At 45.5% G+C, this 17,821-nt stretch overlaps 1 protein-coding gene across 1 annotated transcript in view; it reads left to right on the top strand.

Annotated features, from left to right (window-relative positions):
- The window catches only part of tctn1 (tectonic family member 1), a 52,186-nt gene that overhangs the window by 20,292 nt on the left and 14,073 nt on the right, over positions 1-17,821 (top strand). The window contains exons 5-10 of the mRNA XM_084338266.1: positions 4,584-4,686; positions 6,331-6,443; positions 8,382-8,402; positions 9,701-9,832; positions 10,484-10,609; positions 11,848-11,936. Of these exons, the coding sequence (XP_084194392.1) occupies positions 4,584-4,686; positions 6,331-6,443; positions 8,382-8,402; positions 9,701-9,832; positions 10,484-10,609; positions 11,848-11,936 (584 nt within the window). The remainder of the gene's footprint in view (positions 1-4,583; positions 4,687-6,330; positions 6,444-8,381; positions 8,403-9,700; positions 9,833-10,483; positions 10,610-11,847; positions 11,937-17,821) is intronic.

Here is a 17,821-nt window from a genome sequence, read left to right as displayed (position 1 = left end):
TTGCTGCCGATACCGCTGTTGGTAAACACCGTCCTGTGAGTGGGACGTGTGTTGCCTTTTTCCCCTTTTTTTCTTCGGATAAAAAGAGGAAGAGACGGCGGCTGTCAGTAGTGTTGGCCTGTATCGCTATTTCCCACGTTGTTCAGCTTCAGTAGTAGCCGCTTAGCTTGCTTCTGCGCTAGCTAGTGGCTATCGATAGCCGGTATGAGCTACCTGTTAGCCAGTTAGCTGTTAAGCTACGACGTTAGCTGGCGGCTACGCTCGGCTCGAAACGTTAGCTATCAGTTAGCCTGGAGTTAAACTGTTAGCTTGTGCTACAACCATTGGCGCTAGCCGTGAGGAAGTAGCAGGCCCTGGCACTCTGACTGCGGCGTCATCTCTGGAGTGAGGCTCCAGCTGCCGCCGCTTCTGGCCCAGCCAGCGAGAGGCTTCGTCAACGTGGTAGACCAGCCTGTGTTGCTGCCTTTCGTCCTGCGTACGAGGTGCAGGTAAGATGTCCATTGGACATTACCCCACTCTTCCTTCCTCCCCCTCCCGAATGTTTTGATTAATAACGATGTCTTTGTTTAACAAAACATATGTTGCTTCACTGCATTTGGAGATACGACGTGTGCTGTGTGAGAATTGTCTTGGTCCCTGTCTTGTATAGCTTGGGTTTTAGCATTGGCCAAGGCTTGTGTCGGTCTCTCTACCTAAAAACGGCGTTATTTTTTACGTGAGTAAAAATGAACTGGGGTTTTTTGTTGTATGATGAGAAGTTGTGTGTGTTCATTTAGACAACGTGGCTAAGTCCACAACTGGCTGGGTGTTAACCTGCAGCGCTGTACATAGTGGCATGTGATCGAGGGCCTGAGTCCTCTCTTAGCTTGTTATTTTCTTTACTTAAGGGTAATGGTAAAAATAACGAGTGGCAAGTTTTCAAACAAGGTTATCGGCTGTGGCTGGCTTGCATGATGTAAAGCTTTACTCTACAGATGAGCATGTGCTTCATCTGCCGCGCCATGCACCTGGTGTCACGGCTCTGTTTTTTCTTTTGGCGTCGTATCAGGGGTGAGGTGGTGAGGGGGTGGGTGAAATTATTCCCCGGGTTGCCCCCCCCCCTCAAATATGATTTTGTTTTCAAAACGTGTGTTGATTCACTATATTTTGGGGGATACGGTGTAATCCCTCAGCTACTGCTGGGGTTGTGCTCTTGCTTAGGAGAGTGCAGTTTTCTCTGAAAATTGTTTGATCGCTATTATGGACTTAGTAAGGCCTGTAGCTAACACTTGGTCGAGGACTTATGTCTTCTCTCGTCATAAAAGACGGCGTTCCTCTTGCAATAGTGAGAGTGAACTTTTGCCTTTTTTATTGTGAAAGAGGGTTGTGTGTATCGTGTTTTTCACGTTTAAGTAAACGTGGCATTGAGTCCACAACTTAGGTTAGGTGTTAGCCTACAGAAGTTTACATGTATAGCTCTTGGACCAAGGCCTTTGGCCCCTCTCTTTGGTCTGTGTTTTTCTTACTTTAGGGTAAAGGTGTACAAATTCAGAGCCTGAAGCCGTGTATAAAACTTTTTTGCACAAACAAGGTTATCGTCTGTGGCCTAACAGGTATAATGCGCTTTCATGTAGCGCGCTATGACTGGTGTCATGGCTCTGCTTTGTTGTTGCATTGTATCAGGGGTGAGGGGTCATAAGGGGTGGACTAATAAATCCCTCCCCCTCTTTACTGATTGGCCGGGAGGTGGGACCTCCTACCTGTCAGTCTCCCTGTTGGCTGAGGGGTCAGCGCATCACAGGAAGGGGGAAAGGGGGGGGGGGGGGTTCCCTGGTTCCACTCCATGTTAGGATGGGTGGGTCACAGGTTTTTCCCCCGGCCATGGGATACGTCACTGGTCGCGTTTTCCTATTGGCCAGGAGACATCCGTGAGTTTTCAGGCTCTGTGCTGCAGACCGCTGTCATTGTCAAAGTTGGATGATGCGATGCTCTCTATTACAGTGTGTATTGGGCCGTTGGTCACTTGGCCCAATTATTATTGTATAATTATACATTATTATTATTATACATTGTATTGTATGTATCTTTTTCAATTGTTACTCACGTAGAGGTCTCTCTGGGGGAACTTCTGTCTTCCCCTCTTATGTAAAGAGCAGAATTGACGGGGTTGCCCTCAGACGCGTCATATGAGACCCGTGTCTGTGTCTTATTGACCGGCTTCCTGCTCCTCGTCCCAGACGGCATGGAGGGAACGTTGTCTGGTGTTTCTTATTAGAATTCACCATTGATGTGTTTCGGGTTCTTGACGTGCATATAGCGCTGGCCCTGGGTGTCTCCAATGTGGAACCACTTTATGGCTGTGACTAGGGATGGGTACCGAATTCGGTTCTTTTGAGATACCGAACCGAAACACGTCGGTACTACCGAGTATCGACTCAAGTGAGATACAAAAAAAAAAAAAAAAAAACCTTTTTTTACCTTTTTTTTTTTTTTTACCTTTTTTTTTCTTCATGTCAACGTTCACACGCACAATATATGCTTACCTAGGATTTGACTTGATTCAACAACAAAGCAGTTAGAGCAATGGCAAGCCGAAAACGGTCGAAATTGTAGTTATTTGAAGTTAGAATTTTTTTTTTCACGACTGAGGTAGGTAAATAAATCTTTTTTAGACTAAAGTACCGAAAAAAGGTACCGTTGGGTACCGGTATCGATTCACAGGTACCGGTACCGTATCGGTTCAAATGTGAAAGGTACCCATCCCTAGCTGTGACGTGCTTGGTCCATACTGTGTTGTACCTTGCGCTGTGTTAGGCGGCCTGGTCCTTCTCCATTTGTTTCACCCCTCCCTCCCTCTGCTGGGCGGGGATGGGAGGGGGCTGTCGGGGTGGTTGCTGTCAGCCCCTCTAGGCATCCCTGTGTAGGTCCCGGTCCGCCAGGCCCAGGTCCGGACTCGTTCTCGTCGACCTGTTGTCCTGGGTTAACCCTTTGAAAACTGAAACACTTGTACTGCTTGTATAGCCTGTGTATACGCACAGTTATTTTCTAGGTTTTCTTGGTGGGTTAAGGGAACAACCGCCTCCTGTTAAACTAAACATAGGGAGGTGGTTGGTTCTCCGGTGTGTTGGTAGCAGAGTCGATTCTCGGGTTGAGGCCGGGCTTGACCCCGTCTGCCCGAGAGTATGCCCCCGCATTTTTCATGATGTCTGCCAATTGTGTCAGCCTCTCCTTTGAACCTCGACCCTGCTGGATGGGGGGTCGGGTTTGTGGAGGTCATGACATGGTGCACAGCATACCGAACACCCCTTCCGCCGGGTACTGTTCTCACAGTAAACCCCTTATGCGCCTGTCTAGTCCGCAGTGCTCCAGGCACAGGTCGAGTTCTGGCCTGTTGCCTGGATTGAGGGATCAACCCCCTTGGGGGTTGTCTCCCCGGCGCGCCGTCTGGCCCCACAGTATTGTGGGGGGGTAGCCTCTCTGGGCTTACAGCCATGCCAACCTGGACACGCCCGATCTCGTCAGATCTCAGAAACTAAGCAGGTTCGGCCCTGGTAGTTCTTGGATGGGGGACCCCCTGGGAATAGGGTGCTTCAGGGCGGCGTGCCAGGGGGGAAGGGTCTGCTCTTGTTTGGGCCCTGTCTGATACGCTGGCGATGTGGGGGGTGATGTCACCAGTGACCGTCTGGTGGGGTCTCGATGCCGCAGCCTCGTTGGCCTCACCAGGCCCCCTTTTTCGGGGGGTCCTGGCCCTCAGGTTGTCCTAGGGCTGGGACCTCCGCACTCCGCTGCTACGGCCTTGCCACAGGGATGGGTTCTTGACCTTCGACCCCGTGATGTTGGGGGCTGTGACGGAGGTGTTTTTGCTTCCCATCCGTTCCCTGGTGGCATGTGGGATGCGCGCCTGAGTGGTCGCGGGTCCTTCTGAGTGAAGGTAAGTCCCACGGTCTGCTCACCCTGTTCGTTTTGAGGTGCTAAACCCTCTTCGCACAGTCGGATCCGATTCCCTCCCGTCCTCCACTAGGGGGGTCCAGGGGGCTCGGGTCCTCCCCGGTTCTGATGGTTGTGGGGGGCCTCAGCGGGTACATCTGTCGAGCTTCCGCTCTGCTCAGCTCCTGTGTTCCACTAAGAGCAGAGCGTAAGCTATACGATCTATAACGTAAGGTTATTCTATAACCCTAGTTATATGAGTATAGCGAGCGCTCTGCTCTGACTCACTGAGGACCCCGTGGTCTTCGCCTTCGGTGGTGAAAGACTTGGGAAGGAGCTGATGGTGTGGCCACGACCCCGCTTATGTGGAGAAAAGTATTCATTATTAGAGTGGATAAAGGGATAGTTCCACTAAGAGCAGAGCGCTCGCTATACTCATATAACTAGGGTTATAGAATAACCTTACGTTCACTCACTCTAGTTCTCCTGGCCTGGATGTACATGTGAATGGACTGAAGGGATGCAGGCAAAGACATCCGATTTCTGTCTGTTGTTTTGTACTCTTGATGGAGTGACTATTGAATTGATGACTTTGTGTTTCTAATTCCTAATTGTTCCTGCTTTATGACCAAAGCGTGTAGATTGTTGTCTCACCTGCTGTGGCTTCGTGGTTTCAGTTCGGGGACGTGGTGGCAGCAGTGGGCGAGGAGGGCGAGAGGCGTGCCATGCGTTTACCGGCTCCAGGCGTTACCACCCACTGTGTTGACATGAATCCTGTAGGTAGGTAATGTTGACATGAATACTATAGGTAGGTAATGTTGACATGAATACTATAGGTAGGTAATGTTGACATGAATCCTATAGGTAGGTAATGTTGACATGAATCCTATAGGTAGGTAATGTTGACATGAATCCTATAGGTAGGTAATGTTGACATGAATCCTATAGGTAGGTAATGTTGACATGAATCCTATAGGTAGGTAATGTTGACATGACTCCTATAGGTAGGTAATGTTGACATGAATCCTATAGGTAGGTAATGTTGACATGAATCCTATAGGTAGGTAATGTTGACATGAATCCTATAGGTAGGTAATGTTGACATGAATCTTATAGGTAGGTAATGTTGACATGAATACTATAGGTAGGTAATGTTGACATGAATCCTATAGGTAGGTAATGTTGACATGAATACTATAGGTAGGTAATGTTGACATGAATCCTATAGGTAGGTCATGTTGACATGAATCCTATAGGTAGGTCATGTTGACATGAATACTATAGGTAGGTAATGTTGACATGAATCCTAGGTAGGTAATGTTGACATGAATCCTATAGGTAGGTAATGTTGACATGAATCCTATAGGTAGGTAATGTTGACATGAATCCTATAGGTAGGTAATGTTGACATGAATCCTATAGGTAGGTAATGTTGACATGAATCCTATAGGTAGGTAATGTTGACATGAATACTATAGGTAGGTAATGTTGACATGAATCCTATAGGTAGGTAATGTTGACATGAATCCTATAGGTAGGTAATGTTGACATGAATCCTATAGGTAGTTAACCCTTTCACTGCCACACGACAGCCGGTTAACCCTTTCACTGCCACACGACAGCCGGTTAACCCTTTACTATCACACAACCGACGGCGATGCTCCATCATTAGCATCATTAGCTCCCCATCCGTGGAGCTAAGGGTTAATGTTGCATTAGCACCTTCAACCCTAACTAACCTCAACAGTAGTTCACAGACCCTAACCAACCCTGACCTTTAACCCTAACTAACTCTAACTAACCCCGACCTTTAACCCTAACTAACTCTAACTAACCCTGACCTTTAACCCTAACCTAAACCACAAAATGACTTTCAAATCATGTCTTGCTTTTGTGTTTTGAAATGTTCCAAACAGAACAAATGGTCAGAGGGGCTTGATTTTGAGAGGGGCTTGATTTAGAGAGGGGCTTGATTTAGAGAGGGACTTGATTTTGAGAGGGGCTTGATTTAGAGAGGGGCTTGATTTAGAGAGGGGCTTGATTTAGAGAGGGGCTTGATTTAGAGAGGGGCTTGATTTTGAGAGGGGCTTGATTTTGAGAGGGGCTTGATTTAGAGAGGGGCTTGATTTAGAGAGGGGCTTGATTTAGAGAGGGGCTTGATTTAGAGAGGGGCTTGATTTAGAGAGGGGCTTGATTTTGAGAGGGGCTTGATTTAGAGGGGCTTGATTTTGAGAGGGGCTTGATTTTGAGAGGGGCTTGATTTAGAGAGGGGCTTGATTTGAACGTTAAACCAAAGATAAAAAGTGAAACAGAGAGTGACGTTCAATGTTCACTGTGTATGACGTGTGGGGAGGTGGGATTATTTTGACATGTTTCTATTGGACGGGCAGTTTAATCAGTAGTTTGACCTGGTTGTCTCCTCAGCCTTCTTACAGCAGCAGAGCGCTCGCTGCTCCCGGAGCCTGGAGCTCCTGAGGGACTGTAGCTCTCTGCCGGCTCTGAGCCTCCACACCTACACTGGGGTCCAGGTCCTCTCGGTGAGTCACTCTAATCTGCATCCAGGTCCTCTCGGTGAGTCACTCTAATCTGCATCCAGGTCCTCTCGGTGAGTCACTCTAATCTGCATCCAGGTCCTCTCGGTGAGTCACTCTAATCTGCATCCAGGTCCTCTCGGTGAGTCACTCTAATCTGGGGTCCAGGTCCTCTCGGTGAGTCACTCTAATCTGCATCCAGATCCTCTCGGTGAGTCACTCTAATCTGCATCCAGGTCCTCTCGGTGAGTCACTCTAATCTGCATCCAGGTCCTCTCGGTGAGTCACTCTAATCTGCATCCAGGTCCTCTCGGTGAGTCACTCTAATCTGCATCCAGATCCTCTCGGTGAGTCACTCTAATCTGCATCCAGATCCTCTCGGTGAGTCACTCTAATCTGACATCCAGATCCTCTCGGTGAGTCACTCTAATCTGCATCCAGGTCCTCTCGGTGAGTCACTCTAATCTGCATCCAGATCCTCTCGGTGAGTCACTCTAATCTGACATCCAGATCCTCTCGGTGAGTCACTCTAATCTGACATCCAGATCCTCTCGGTGAGTCACTCTAATCTGCATCCAGATCCTCTCGGTGAGTCACTCTAATCTGCATCCAGGTCCTCTCGGTGAGTCACTCTAATCTGCATCCAGGTCCTCTCGGTGAGTCACTCTAATCTGACATCCAGATCCTCTCGGTGAGTCACTCTAATCTGCATCCAGGTCCTCTCGGTGAGTCACTCTAATCTGCATCCAGATCCTCTCGGTGAGTCACTCTAATCTGACATCCAGATCCTCTCGGTGAGTCACTCTAATCTGACATCCAGATCCTCTCGGTGAGTCACTCTAATCTGCATCCAGGTCCTCTCGGTGAGTCACTCTAATCTGCATCCAGGTCCTCTTGGTGAGTCACTCTAATCTGACATCCAGGTCCTCTCGGTGAGTCACTCTAATCTGCATCCAGATCCTCTCGGTGAGTCACTCTAATCTGCATCCAGGTCCTCTCGGTGAGTCACTCTAATCTGACATCCAGATCCTCTCGGTGAGTCACTCTAATCTGCATCCAGATCCTCTCGGTGAGTCACTCTAATCTGACATCCAGGTCCTCTCGGTGAGTCACTCTAATCTGCATCCAGATCCTCTCGGTGAGTCACTCTAATCTGACATCCAGATCCTCTCGGTGAGTCACTCTAATCTGACATCCAGATCCTCTCGGTGAGTCACTCTAATCTGCATCCAGGTCCTCTCGGTGAGTCACTCTAATCTGCATCCAGGTCCTCTCGGTGAGTCACTCTAATCTGACATCCAGGTCCTCTCGGTGAGTCACTCTAATCTGCATCCAGATCCTCTCGGTGAGTCACTCTAATCTGCATCCAGATCCTCTCGGTGAGTCACTCTAATCTGCATCCAGATCCTCTCGGTGAGTCACTCTAATCTGCATCCAGGTCCTCTCGGTGAGTCACTCTAATCTGCATCCAGATCCTCTCGGTGAGTCACTCTAATCTGCATCCAGATCCTCTCGGTGAGTCACTCTAATCTGCATCCAGGTCCTCTCGGTGAGTCACTCTAATCTGCATCCAGATCCTCTCGGTGAGTCACTCTAATCTGCATCCAGATCCTCTCGGTGAGTCACTCTAATCTGCATCCAGATCCTCTCGGTGAGTCACTCTAATCTGCATCCAGGTCCTCTCGGTGAGTCACTCTAATCTGCATCCAGATCCTCTCGGTGAGTCACTCTAATCTGCATCCAGATCCTCTCGGTGAGTCACTCTAATCTGCATCCAGGTCCTCTCGGTGAGTCACTCTAATCTGCATCCAGATCCTCTCGGTGAGTCACTCTAATCTGCATCCAGATCCTCTCGGTGAGTCACTCTAATCTGCATCCAGATCCAGTTAATATGTAACAGTTAATATGTAACAGTTAATATGTTCTGTCTTGTTTGCTTCACAGGGGAAGGACAGAAATGCTACAGTAAGTAACGTTTTGTATCCTGTATGTTTTGGCTTGAAGAGCAACAGTGATATTACACAGGGGGGGGGCAGGGGGAGGGGGGGGGGGCAGGGGGAGGGGCCTCTACAAGGTGAAAGACTAGAGAACATGTTATGTTCTGTTCCTCTACAAGGTGAAAGACTAGAGAACATGTTCTGTTCCTCTACAAGGTGAAAGACTAGAGGACATGTTCTGTTCTGTTCCTCTACAAGGTGAAAGACTAGAGAACATGTTCTGTTCTGTTCCTCTACAAGGTGAAAGACTAGAGAACATGTTATGTTCTGTTCCTCTACAAGGTGAAAGACTAGAGAACATGTTATGTTCTGTTCCTCTACAAGGTGAAAGACTAGAGAACATGTTCTGTTCTGTTCCTCTACAAGGTGAAAGACTAGAGAACATGTTCTGTTCTGTTCCTCTACAAGGTGAAAGACTAGAGAACATGTTCTGTTCTGTTCCGCTACAAGGTGAAAGACTAGAGAACATGTTCTGTTCTGTTCCTCTACAAGGTGAAAGACTAGAGAACATGTTCTGTTCCTCTACAAGGTGAAAGACTAGAGGACATGTTCTGTTCTGTTCCTCTACAAGGTGAAAGACTAGAGAACATGTTCTGTTCTGTTCCTCTACAAGGTGAAAGACTAGAGAACATGTTCTGTTCTGTTCCTCTACAAGGTGAAAGACTAGAGAACATGTTCTGTTCTGTTCCTCTACAAGGTGAAAGACTAGAGAACATGTTCTGTTCTGTTCCTCTACAAGGTGAAAGACTAGAGAACATGTTCTGTTCTGTTCCTCTACAAGGTGAAAGACTAGAGAACATGTTCTGTTCTGTTCCTCTACAAGGTGAAAGACTAGAGAACATGTTCTGTTCTGTTCCTCTACAAGGTGAAAGACTAGAGGACATGTTCTGTTCTGTTCCTCTACAAGGTGAAAGACTAGAGAACATGTTCTGTTCTGTTCCTCTACAAGGTGAAAGACTAGAGAACATGTTCTGTTCTGTTCCTCTACAAGGTGAAAGACTAGAGAACATGTTCTGTTCTGTTCCTCTACAAGGTGAAAGACTAGAGAACATGTTCTGTTCTGTTCCTCTACAAGGTGAAAGACTAGAGAACATGTTTGGTCGATCCAGGGTGCGTTTGCTTCGTCAGTCCGGGCCTCTGCTGGTGGGCGGGGCCTGTTTGAACCGAAGCGCAGCTGTGGGGCCGACCAGTGGTTTTCACTACATTATGCAGATGTGGAGTCGGATGAATGTTGATTGACAGGCTGACTGTCTCTGCTCCCTGGAGGCGGTTGCCGTGGAGACGACATCAGTCATCCTGCAGTCTGTGGAAGGGGCCCAGGTGAAGGTCAGCGCCGGTGACCGAGACCTCGACCCGGTTCTACTGAGCCCCACTGTGTGTTCCAACGTGGTTCTGCAGGTGAGACCTTCAAGTCACTTCACTTCCTAAATGTTATTCTTTTATCAGGGTTCGCACAAGGTCCTTGAAGTGCTTAAAGTGCTTGATTTTCTTTACAAAAAAAAGACCAGGCCTGGAATTCCCTGAAAACAGCAAATCTTTTGACAAGGTGCTTAAAAAGTCCTTGAAATTCAAATCAACCATTCGCATTGACAGTTTTGTTCATCCATGATAACATTGTTCTGAATCAAGAAATATTAATTTTTAATTTAAAGTGTAACTAATTGTCGGAAATAGTTTTTAAGCCATAAATATTGGATCCTTTTAAAATGAAAATAGTGCTTGAAAAAGTACTTGAAAGTCCTTGCATTTCATTTAGCAATGTCTGTCGGAACCCTGTTTATGGATGGTGAGGGGGGGGGGGGGTTGTTTTATGTTTTTTTCCCACAGTATTTATTTGTAGAATTGTCTGCTGCACAAACAGCCCTGGCCTCTTTTATAATTCTATTCTATTCTATTGTGCTTCTATTTTAATTTAGTTTATATTCCATTTAATTTATTCTACCTTTTTATTTCATTCTACCGTAATTGCCTGTCCTGTTAATGTCGCACCAAAAGCGGCCAAATAAAATTCCTTGTAACTACTTGTCAATAAAGACCTTTCTGGTACAGGTTGCCTACGTGGTTCGGTACAACCCGGCTGGTGAGATAGTGAACGTCACGGCCTCCCTGGTGCTCGGAACCGTCCATGGAGCCTCCCTGTGGCTGGAGCAGGAGTTCAGCGCCACGTTCGTCCAGGTACTGAGCTCTAATGTCCAGGTACTGAGCTCTAATGTCCAGGTACTGAGCTCTAATGTCCAGGTACTGAGCTCTAACTAACAGGTACTGAGCTCTAATGTCCAGGTACTGAGCTCTAATGTCCAGGTACTGAGCTCTAACTAACAGGTACTGAGCTCTAACTAACAGGTACTGAGCTCTAACTAACAGGTACTGAGCTCTAACTAACAGGTACTGAGCTCTAATGTCCAGGTACTGAGCTCTAACTAACAGGTACTGAGCTCTAATGTCCAGGTACTGAGCTCTAATGTCCAGGTACTGAGCTCTAACTAACAGGTACTGAGCTCTAACTAACAGGTACTGAGCTCTAACTAACAGGTACTGAGCTCTAATGTCCAGGTACTGAGCTCTAACTAACAGGTACTGAGCTCTAATGTCCAGGTACTGAGCTCTAACTAACAGGTACTGAGCTCTAACTAACAGGTACTGAGCTCTAATGTCCAGGTACTGAGCTCTAATGTCCAGGTACTGAGCTCTAATGTCCAGGTACTGAGCTCTAATGTCCAGGTACTGAGCTCTAATGTCCAGGTACTGAGCTCTAACTAACAGGTACTGAGCTCTAATGTCCAGGTACTGAGCTCTAATGTCCAGGTACTGAGCTCTAACTAACAGGTACTGAGCTCTAATGTCCAGGTACTGAGCTCTAATGTCCAGGTACTGAGCTCTAATGTCCAGGTACTGAGCTCTAACTAACAGGTACTGAGCTCTAATGTCCAGGTACTGAGCTCTAATGTCCAGGTACTGAGCTCTAACTAACAGGTACTGAGCTCTAATGTCCAGGTACTGAGCTCTAATGTCCAGGTACTGAGCTCTAACTAACAGGTACTGAGCTCTAATGTCCAGGTACTGAGCTCTAATGTCCAGGTACTGAGCTCTAATGTCCAGGTACTGAGCTCTAACTAACAGGTACTGAGCTCTAATGTCCAGGTACTGAGCTCTAATGTCCAGGTACTGAGCTCTAACTAACAGGTACTGAGCTCTAATGTCCAGGTACTGAGCTCTAATGTCCAGGTACTACTAATAAGCTAATTTCCCAAAAAGTTGGTGTGTTCCTTAATATAGCTGTGAAAGTCCAGAATGAAATGATTACTTAAACACATCATGATTATAGTCCTGTTCCAATCTACAGTGTCATTTACACTAAAGGAAAACTACAATAATCCCAATAATCTCTTTAAAATATCTCTTTTTTTTAACAGGAGAACGCTGAAGAGGTGTTGGTCCACTACAGTGGGAATCCTGGCTATGTGGTGGGGCTCCCTCTAGTGGCAGGATCAAGAGCAGCAGAATATCCTTTACTGGCTGCAGGATCAGATAATAAGCTGATTGTAAATAAGAATATGTTCTTAATGACTTGCCTGGTTAAATAAAAGATAAACGTCTGTCCTCGGGGTAATGAGACTTGAGCAGAGATCAGACTGGCTTCCTGGTAGCTGCGTGCAAGGGCAGGCGTCAGTTGTGGTTCCTTGTTGCTATGGTTCCTTGTTGCCATGGCATCAATGACCACACTGTAAACAAGTCCTCTGACTTCATTGTGTTTTTATCCTTGATGTCGTATGTCTGAGATGCATATATTTTGGTATCATGTTTATTTGCAAAAGGGACAGTGCATATTAATCAACATAAAACATGTAAATACGCCAGAAGGCTAGATTTCATCTGTTCATCTGATGTTAAAATCTGATGTTAAAAAGGGCAACAACCTAAAGTGATAAAAAAAAAAGTTACCACACATAACATACATCAAATAGGCCTGCATAAAATACAATTCATCATCACAATATACACATTTTAACAAAAATACACATATAAAACAGAATAAAGCTGAATTGCATACACACAACCAATGTGCCCCCTAACGGCCCCGGCACACAGCACACCAATGAACACGCTGCCGCTTCACTTCCGCTTCACTTCCGCTCCCATGTTAACGGACGCTACTGTGCACACAGGCCACAAGGGGGAGCGCGCCTCGCGGGCGGCTCCCGGACGGCAAGCTATCTGTTCCGCTTCAATCGGATTCAAGGCGGCGCGGGAGGCGTGCGCCACGCGATTGATTGATTGATTGGACATTTTATTAACAGATTGCAGAATGGGTACAATACAGTACAGCTCTCTTTTTCTCTCTCTTTATTCTCCCTGCCTTTCTTTCTCTCTCTCTCTCTCTCTCTCTCCAGTCTCTTTCTCCCCCTCTCTTTCTTTCTTTCTTTCTTTCTTTCTTTCTTTCTTTCTTTCTTTCTTTCTTTCTTTCTTTCTTTCTTTCTTTCTTTCTTTCTTTCTTTCTTTCTTTCTTTCTTTCTTTCTTTCTTTCTTTCTCGTTTTCTCTCTAGAGAGAGAGAGAGGAAGAGAGAGAGAAGGAGAGAGAGAGAGAGAGAGCGAGAGAGAGAGGGAGAGGGAGAGAGAGAGAGAGCGAGAGAGAAGGAGAGAGAGAAGGAGAGAGAGGGAGAGAGAGAGAGGGAGAGAGAGAGCGAGTGCTGCTGGTGGTTCTATCAGGGCTCCGTGCTGCAGCGCGCTCTGAAGTCGGCAGTGTGTCTGGCCAGCCGCGCGATCCCGCTAGGAACCTGTGCATGAAATTCGTGCGCGTTGTATGTGCCCGAGCCGTAAGGTGCGCCCGCGCGCGCACATGGCAAAACGCTCCCGCGCACATCTGAAATCGGTCGCACAAAAAAAATATTATAATAATTTTATTCAACAAACATGACCATGTTCACGTCTTAAACTCATACTGAGGCCTTAGTTTTGGTTTTAAATTGCATATCATCATTCGTTTATTTATTGTCACACAGAGCAGAAGAATTTTGCCAAAACAAACCGATAGTATCCAGCTGCAGAACGGCAGACCAGCCACACCCTCAGACCCAAACGCATTTCCTTTGATTTAATTATACATCAAATGATTTATGTCAAGGATTGCAATGCCTCGCTTGAATGACGTTAACTTTTCACCTTGATAACGTCAACATTCAGGGTGAATGTAATGTGAGAAATTGGGATAAAAGAATATATATATATATTCTTTTTTAATTTTAATTTTTTTTTATCGGATCGTGAAAGATCGGTATCGGTAGATACTCAAAATCACATGATCGGGATCGGATCGGGAGCAAAAAAATGTGATCGGGACATCCCTAACGGTAACCTGTTGCGTGTGACGTTACCAAGAGAAGCCCCGCTTTCAGTGCTTTGTGGGCGTCGCTACTGCGCGCTCACACAGACACACACAACAGATGAGGAAGTGGACAGATCCGACCAGCATTGCTGGCTCCTCACAATGCAAACGCAAATGTGTACATTACAGATGAACTGCAGAGAAAATGTCCAATTTATCGTCCCGGTCGAGACTAATTGGAAGCGGAGTGCAACGCGTGCAAAGCTTGACCATATGTTTCTGTGTCTAATAAAGGTGCTGGCGATCTCAAAGCTCACATGGACACAGAAAAACATTACAAACAAAGCAGTGCGAGGCGAGAGTTTGATGGCAAAGTTGACCGAATTTATTGAAGTATGCAGCTATACAGAGAGAGAAAGAAAATAATTGAAACTGATTTTCTAATACAGAAGAGGTATTATTTAGAACATTACATCATATTTTTCTTGTTATTTATTTTGTCCAGTAAGACTTGAAAATATATATTATTTTGTCATAGGTTGATTTAGTTATTTTCTTGAGATTTGTCAGATAGATTACTTTAGGCATAATACAGCATGTTGAGTAACTTTGGTTATAGAGAGATATTATTTCGTTATATAAAATAATATAAACAATAATTTTATATCCATACAGAGGAGGTATACTTTAAATATATTATAATGATAAGGCATCTTTGAGTAAACTTTGATTAAGTATCTTGAGGCTGAAGGCAGAGTGTCCTCTTTAAAAAAAATCACAATATGGTCACCCTTGAAGTCGCATTATAATTCACTTAATAAAATAATGACGAGTCAGCCTCCTAAAAAGACAAAAGTTAGTGACACGAGCCGACCCAGCCAAAGTAAGGACTTTGCTCTGTATCATCAATCAATGGTCAAATAAATATTTGATTAAGGAATATAATATGCCTTTTTGTATTCTTTCTCTGTGTATCAGCAAAATGTATATATTTTTATTAGGGCTGTCAGTTTATCGCGTTAATTAGATTAATTAATTACACAGCGAATTATCGCGTTATGAAAATTAACTAAAAGTTAATTACATTTTTTTTTTTTTTTTTTATAATTTTTTTTTGTATCTCATTCATTCCATAAGAATGTAGAATACACATTTACAGACGTTTTTTTTTAATTGGTCCATTTGCATGTTCTTGGTATCTGATTCTAGTGACATCTATGAATCTCAGGGAATGTATTCCCAGTGTCAGAAATACTGTGGGCTAGATCCACAAAGAATGGATTGCACGGAGCAAGTGGCACCCTTACAAGTTCAAGTTCAAGTTCAAGTTCTTTAATAGTTGTCATACAGAAGTACAGAATACTTTCATACAAAATGCTTCTTACTGTTACGCTCCAGAGACTGTGCTAGACAAGATAGTATCAAATAACATAATATAGCATGTAATTTAGAAGAAGAAAAATGAGGTCACAGTGTTCGGTATAGACATATGTACAATGTTACAATGTTACAATGTACAATGAGTTACCATATAATATACAATACTATGCAGTGGCGGGCGGTTAGGTGGTCGAGCGGAGATTGCGTTCGTCACCAGCCCCGGAGCTGTGAGCTTGGTTCGCCTGTTCGAATCCAGCTCACAGCTCCGGGGTTGTCACCAGCTTGGCTGGCCGTCTGCACTGATACAATTGGCTGTATCAGAGGGTGGGAGAAGCTGGCGGGGTGGGTCCGGGTCGTTGTAAACAGCGACTCCTACAGTTCGGTCGGGGCGCCTGCTAAGCGCGGATTGGATGTGAGGGGGATAGTGTGGTCCTCCCACACGCTACGCCCTCTCAATGAGAATCCGCGCTGCCAGGTGAAAAGAAGCGGTGATTGGCTGGACGTGTGTCGGAGGAAGCACGTGGTAGCCTCCACTCTCCCAAAAATGATCTGACTGTGGGGGGTAAAGCGCAGCGACCAGGAAGGGACTGGGAATTGGCATACGACTAACATTGGGATGGGAGAAAATCGGAGGAAAATGGAGGGGGAAAAAGACCAATAAAAAAAAAAAAAAAAACAATACTATGCAGTGTACTAATGTACAGTACTATCTAGTGCAAAGCAGAAATGGGATGAGGTACAATTTTAGGTACAATTTACAGTAAGGTGTACGAGTTGTAGTGCAATCCTTCATCAATAAATATAAAGTGTGGGGAGTGGGTGCTACAGTGTGTTTGTTTAAAGTGGGTGTGTGCTATAAAGTGTGTGGAGTGGGTGCTACAGTGTGTTTGTTTAAAGTGAGTGTGTGCGTGTGGATGTGTGTGCTATGTGCGTTTGGTGGTTGTTGTTGTGTAGTGTTCATTCATTGTTCGTTTAGCAGCCTGATGGCCTGGGGATAGAAGCTTCTTCTGAGTCTTTCTGTGCTCGCCTTGAGACTCCGGTATCGCTTGCCTGACCGCAGCAGTTCAAAGAGGCAGTTGTTCGGGTGACTGGAGTCTTTAATGATTCTCTTAGCCTTGCCCTTGCAACGCTTGTTGTAAATGTTCTGGAGGGTGGGGAGCCCCCCTCCAATTGTGCGTTCGGCTGAACGTGTCACTCTTTGTAGTCTGCTTCGGTCTTGTGCAGTGCTATTCCCAAACCAGGAGGTGATGTTGCCGGTCAAGATGCTCTCTATTGTACATGAGTAGAAGTTCTTAAGGATCTTCTGACTGACTTGGAACTTCCTTAGGCGCCTGAGGAAGTAGAGGCGTTGTCGTGCCTTCTTCACAATACTGTCAATGTGTGTGGTCCATGTCAAGTCCTCGGATATGTAGGCTCCGAGGTACTTAAAGCTGTTGACTCTCTCAACCGGTGCCCCGTCGATGCTGAGGGGGCTGTAGTCCTTGACCCCCGACCTCCTGAAGTCCACAATCATCTCCTTTGTTTTGCTGACGTTCAGGGAGAGGCTGTTTTCCTGGCACCATCCCGCCAGGACCTTGACCTCTTCCAGGTAGGCCCTCTCGTCGTTGGCAGAGATCAGGCCCACCACCACTGTGTCGTCAGCAAATTTGATGATTGTATTGCTACTCCGCTGAGCCACACAGTCGTGTGTGTACAGGGAGTAGAGGAGGGGACTCAGAACACAGCCCTGGGGGGCCCCTATGTTGAGGGTGATGGATGAGGAGGTGCAGTTGCCTGCTCTCACCACCTGGGGTCTGCCAGTCAGGAAGTCCAAGACCCACTGGCAGAGGTCATAGCCCAAGCCCAGGTCCCTGAGCTTGGCTATGAGTATGGAGGGGACTATGGTATTGAATATATAATATATACTTACAATTCATTATGAATTAAAAATGGGGGACCCTGATGTAAACAAGATGAAAGTCTTTCTCTGGTCTGCATCCCCTTAACAATTGTGTGCCGTACTGTATTGTACCCATTCTGCAATCTGTTAATAACATTTTCATTCAATCAATCAATCAATCTGCGCGGTGATTGATTGAATGAAAATTTTATTTTGAGTAAATTGTAATGAACCAAATGAGAATATCAATAATTTTTTTTTTATCTTTGACTGTGAATAACACCATGCTCAAATTGACCAGACCTGAAAAATCTAAGCAAATTAATAGATGGAAGATGATTTTGTAGATACAGTACTGAATTCTGCCATCTGACATGCACTTTGAAATATGATTATAGAATATAGAGTATCAGGCATAAAATGGTTATGCGATTAAAATGCGATTAATTAGATTAATTAATTACAAATCCTGTAATTAATTAGATGAATTTTTTTAATCGCCTGACGGCACTAATTTTTATGTTAGACATTAAGGGAAATTAAGATTCTCAGATTTTTTACAAACCGCCGCTTATCAACTAACCGGTTAATCGGCAGGTGACTTTTGTTGCTCAGTAGTTGCTGATGTCTGCTCAGGAGGTTTGAGTGTTTGCTCAGACCAAAAAATAATTAGAGGGAACATTGCACACAACGTTAATGAATTTAGCTGTGGGTGCAGCAGCTCTGGTGTTCTTGGAGCCAGATTTTAACAGTTTCTTTTTATTGTTCAAGCGTGTTACAGGTCTCGATATGTGTCGGCATAGTG

The sequence above is a fragment of the Notolepis coatsorum genome, assembly GCF_963971535.1.
Source record: "Notolepis coatsorum genome assembly, contig: SUPER_6_unloc_1, whole genome shotgun sequence".
NCBI classification, from domain to species: domain Eukaryota; kingdom Metazoa; phylum Chordata; class Actinopteri; order Aulopiformes; family Paralepididae; genus Notolepis; species Notolepis coatsorum.
The sequence above is the reverse complement of the archived record's forward strand: the minus strand, read 5'-3'. Positions and strand labels throughout refer to the sequence as shown.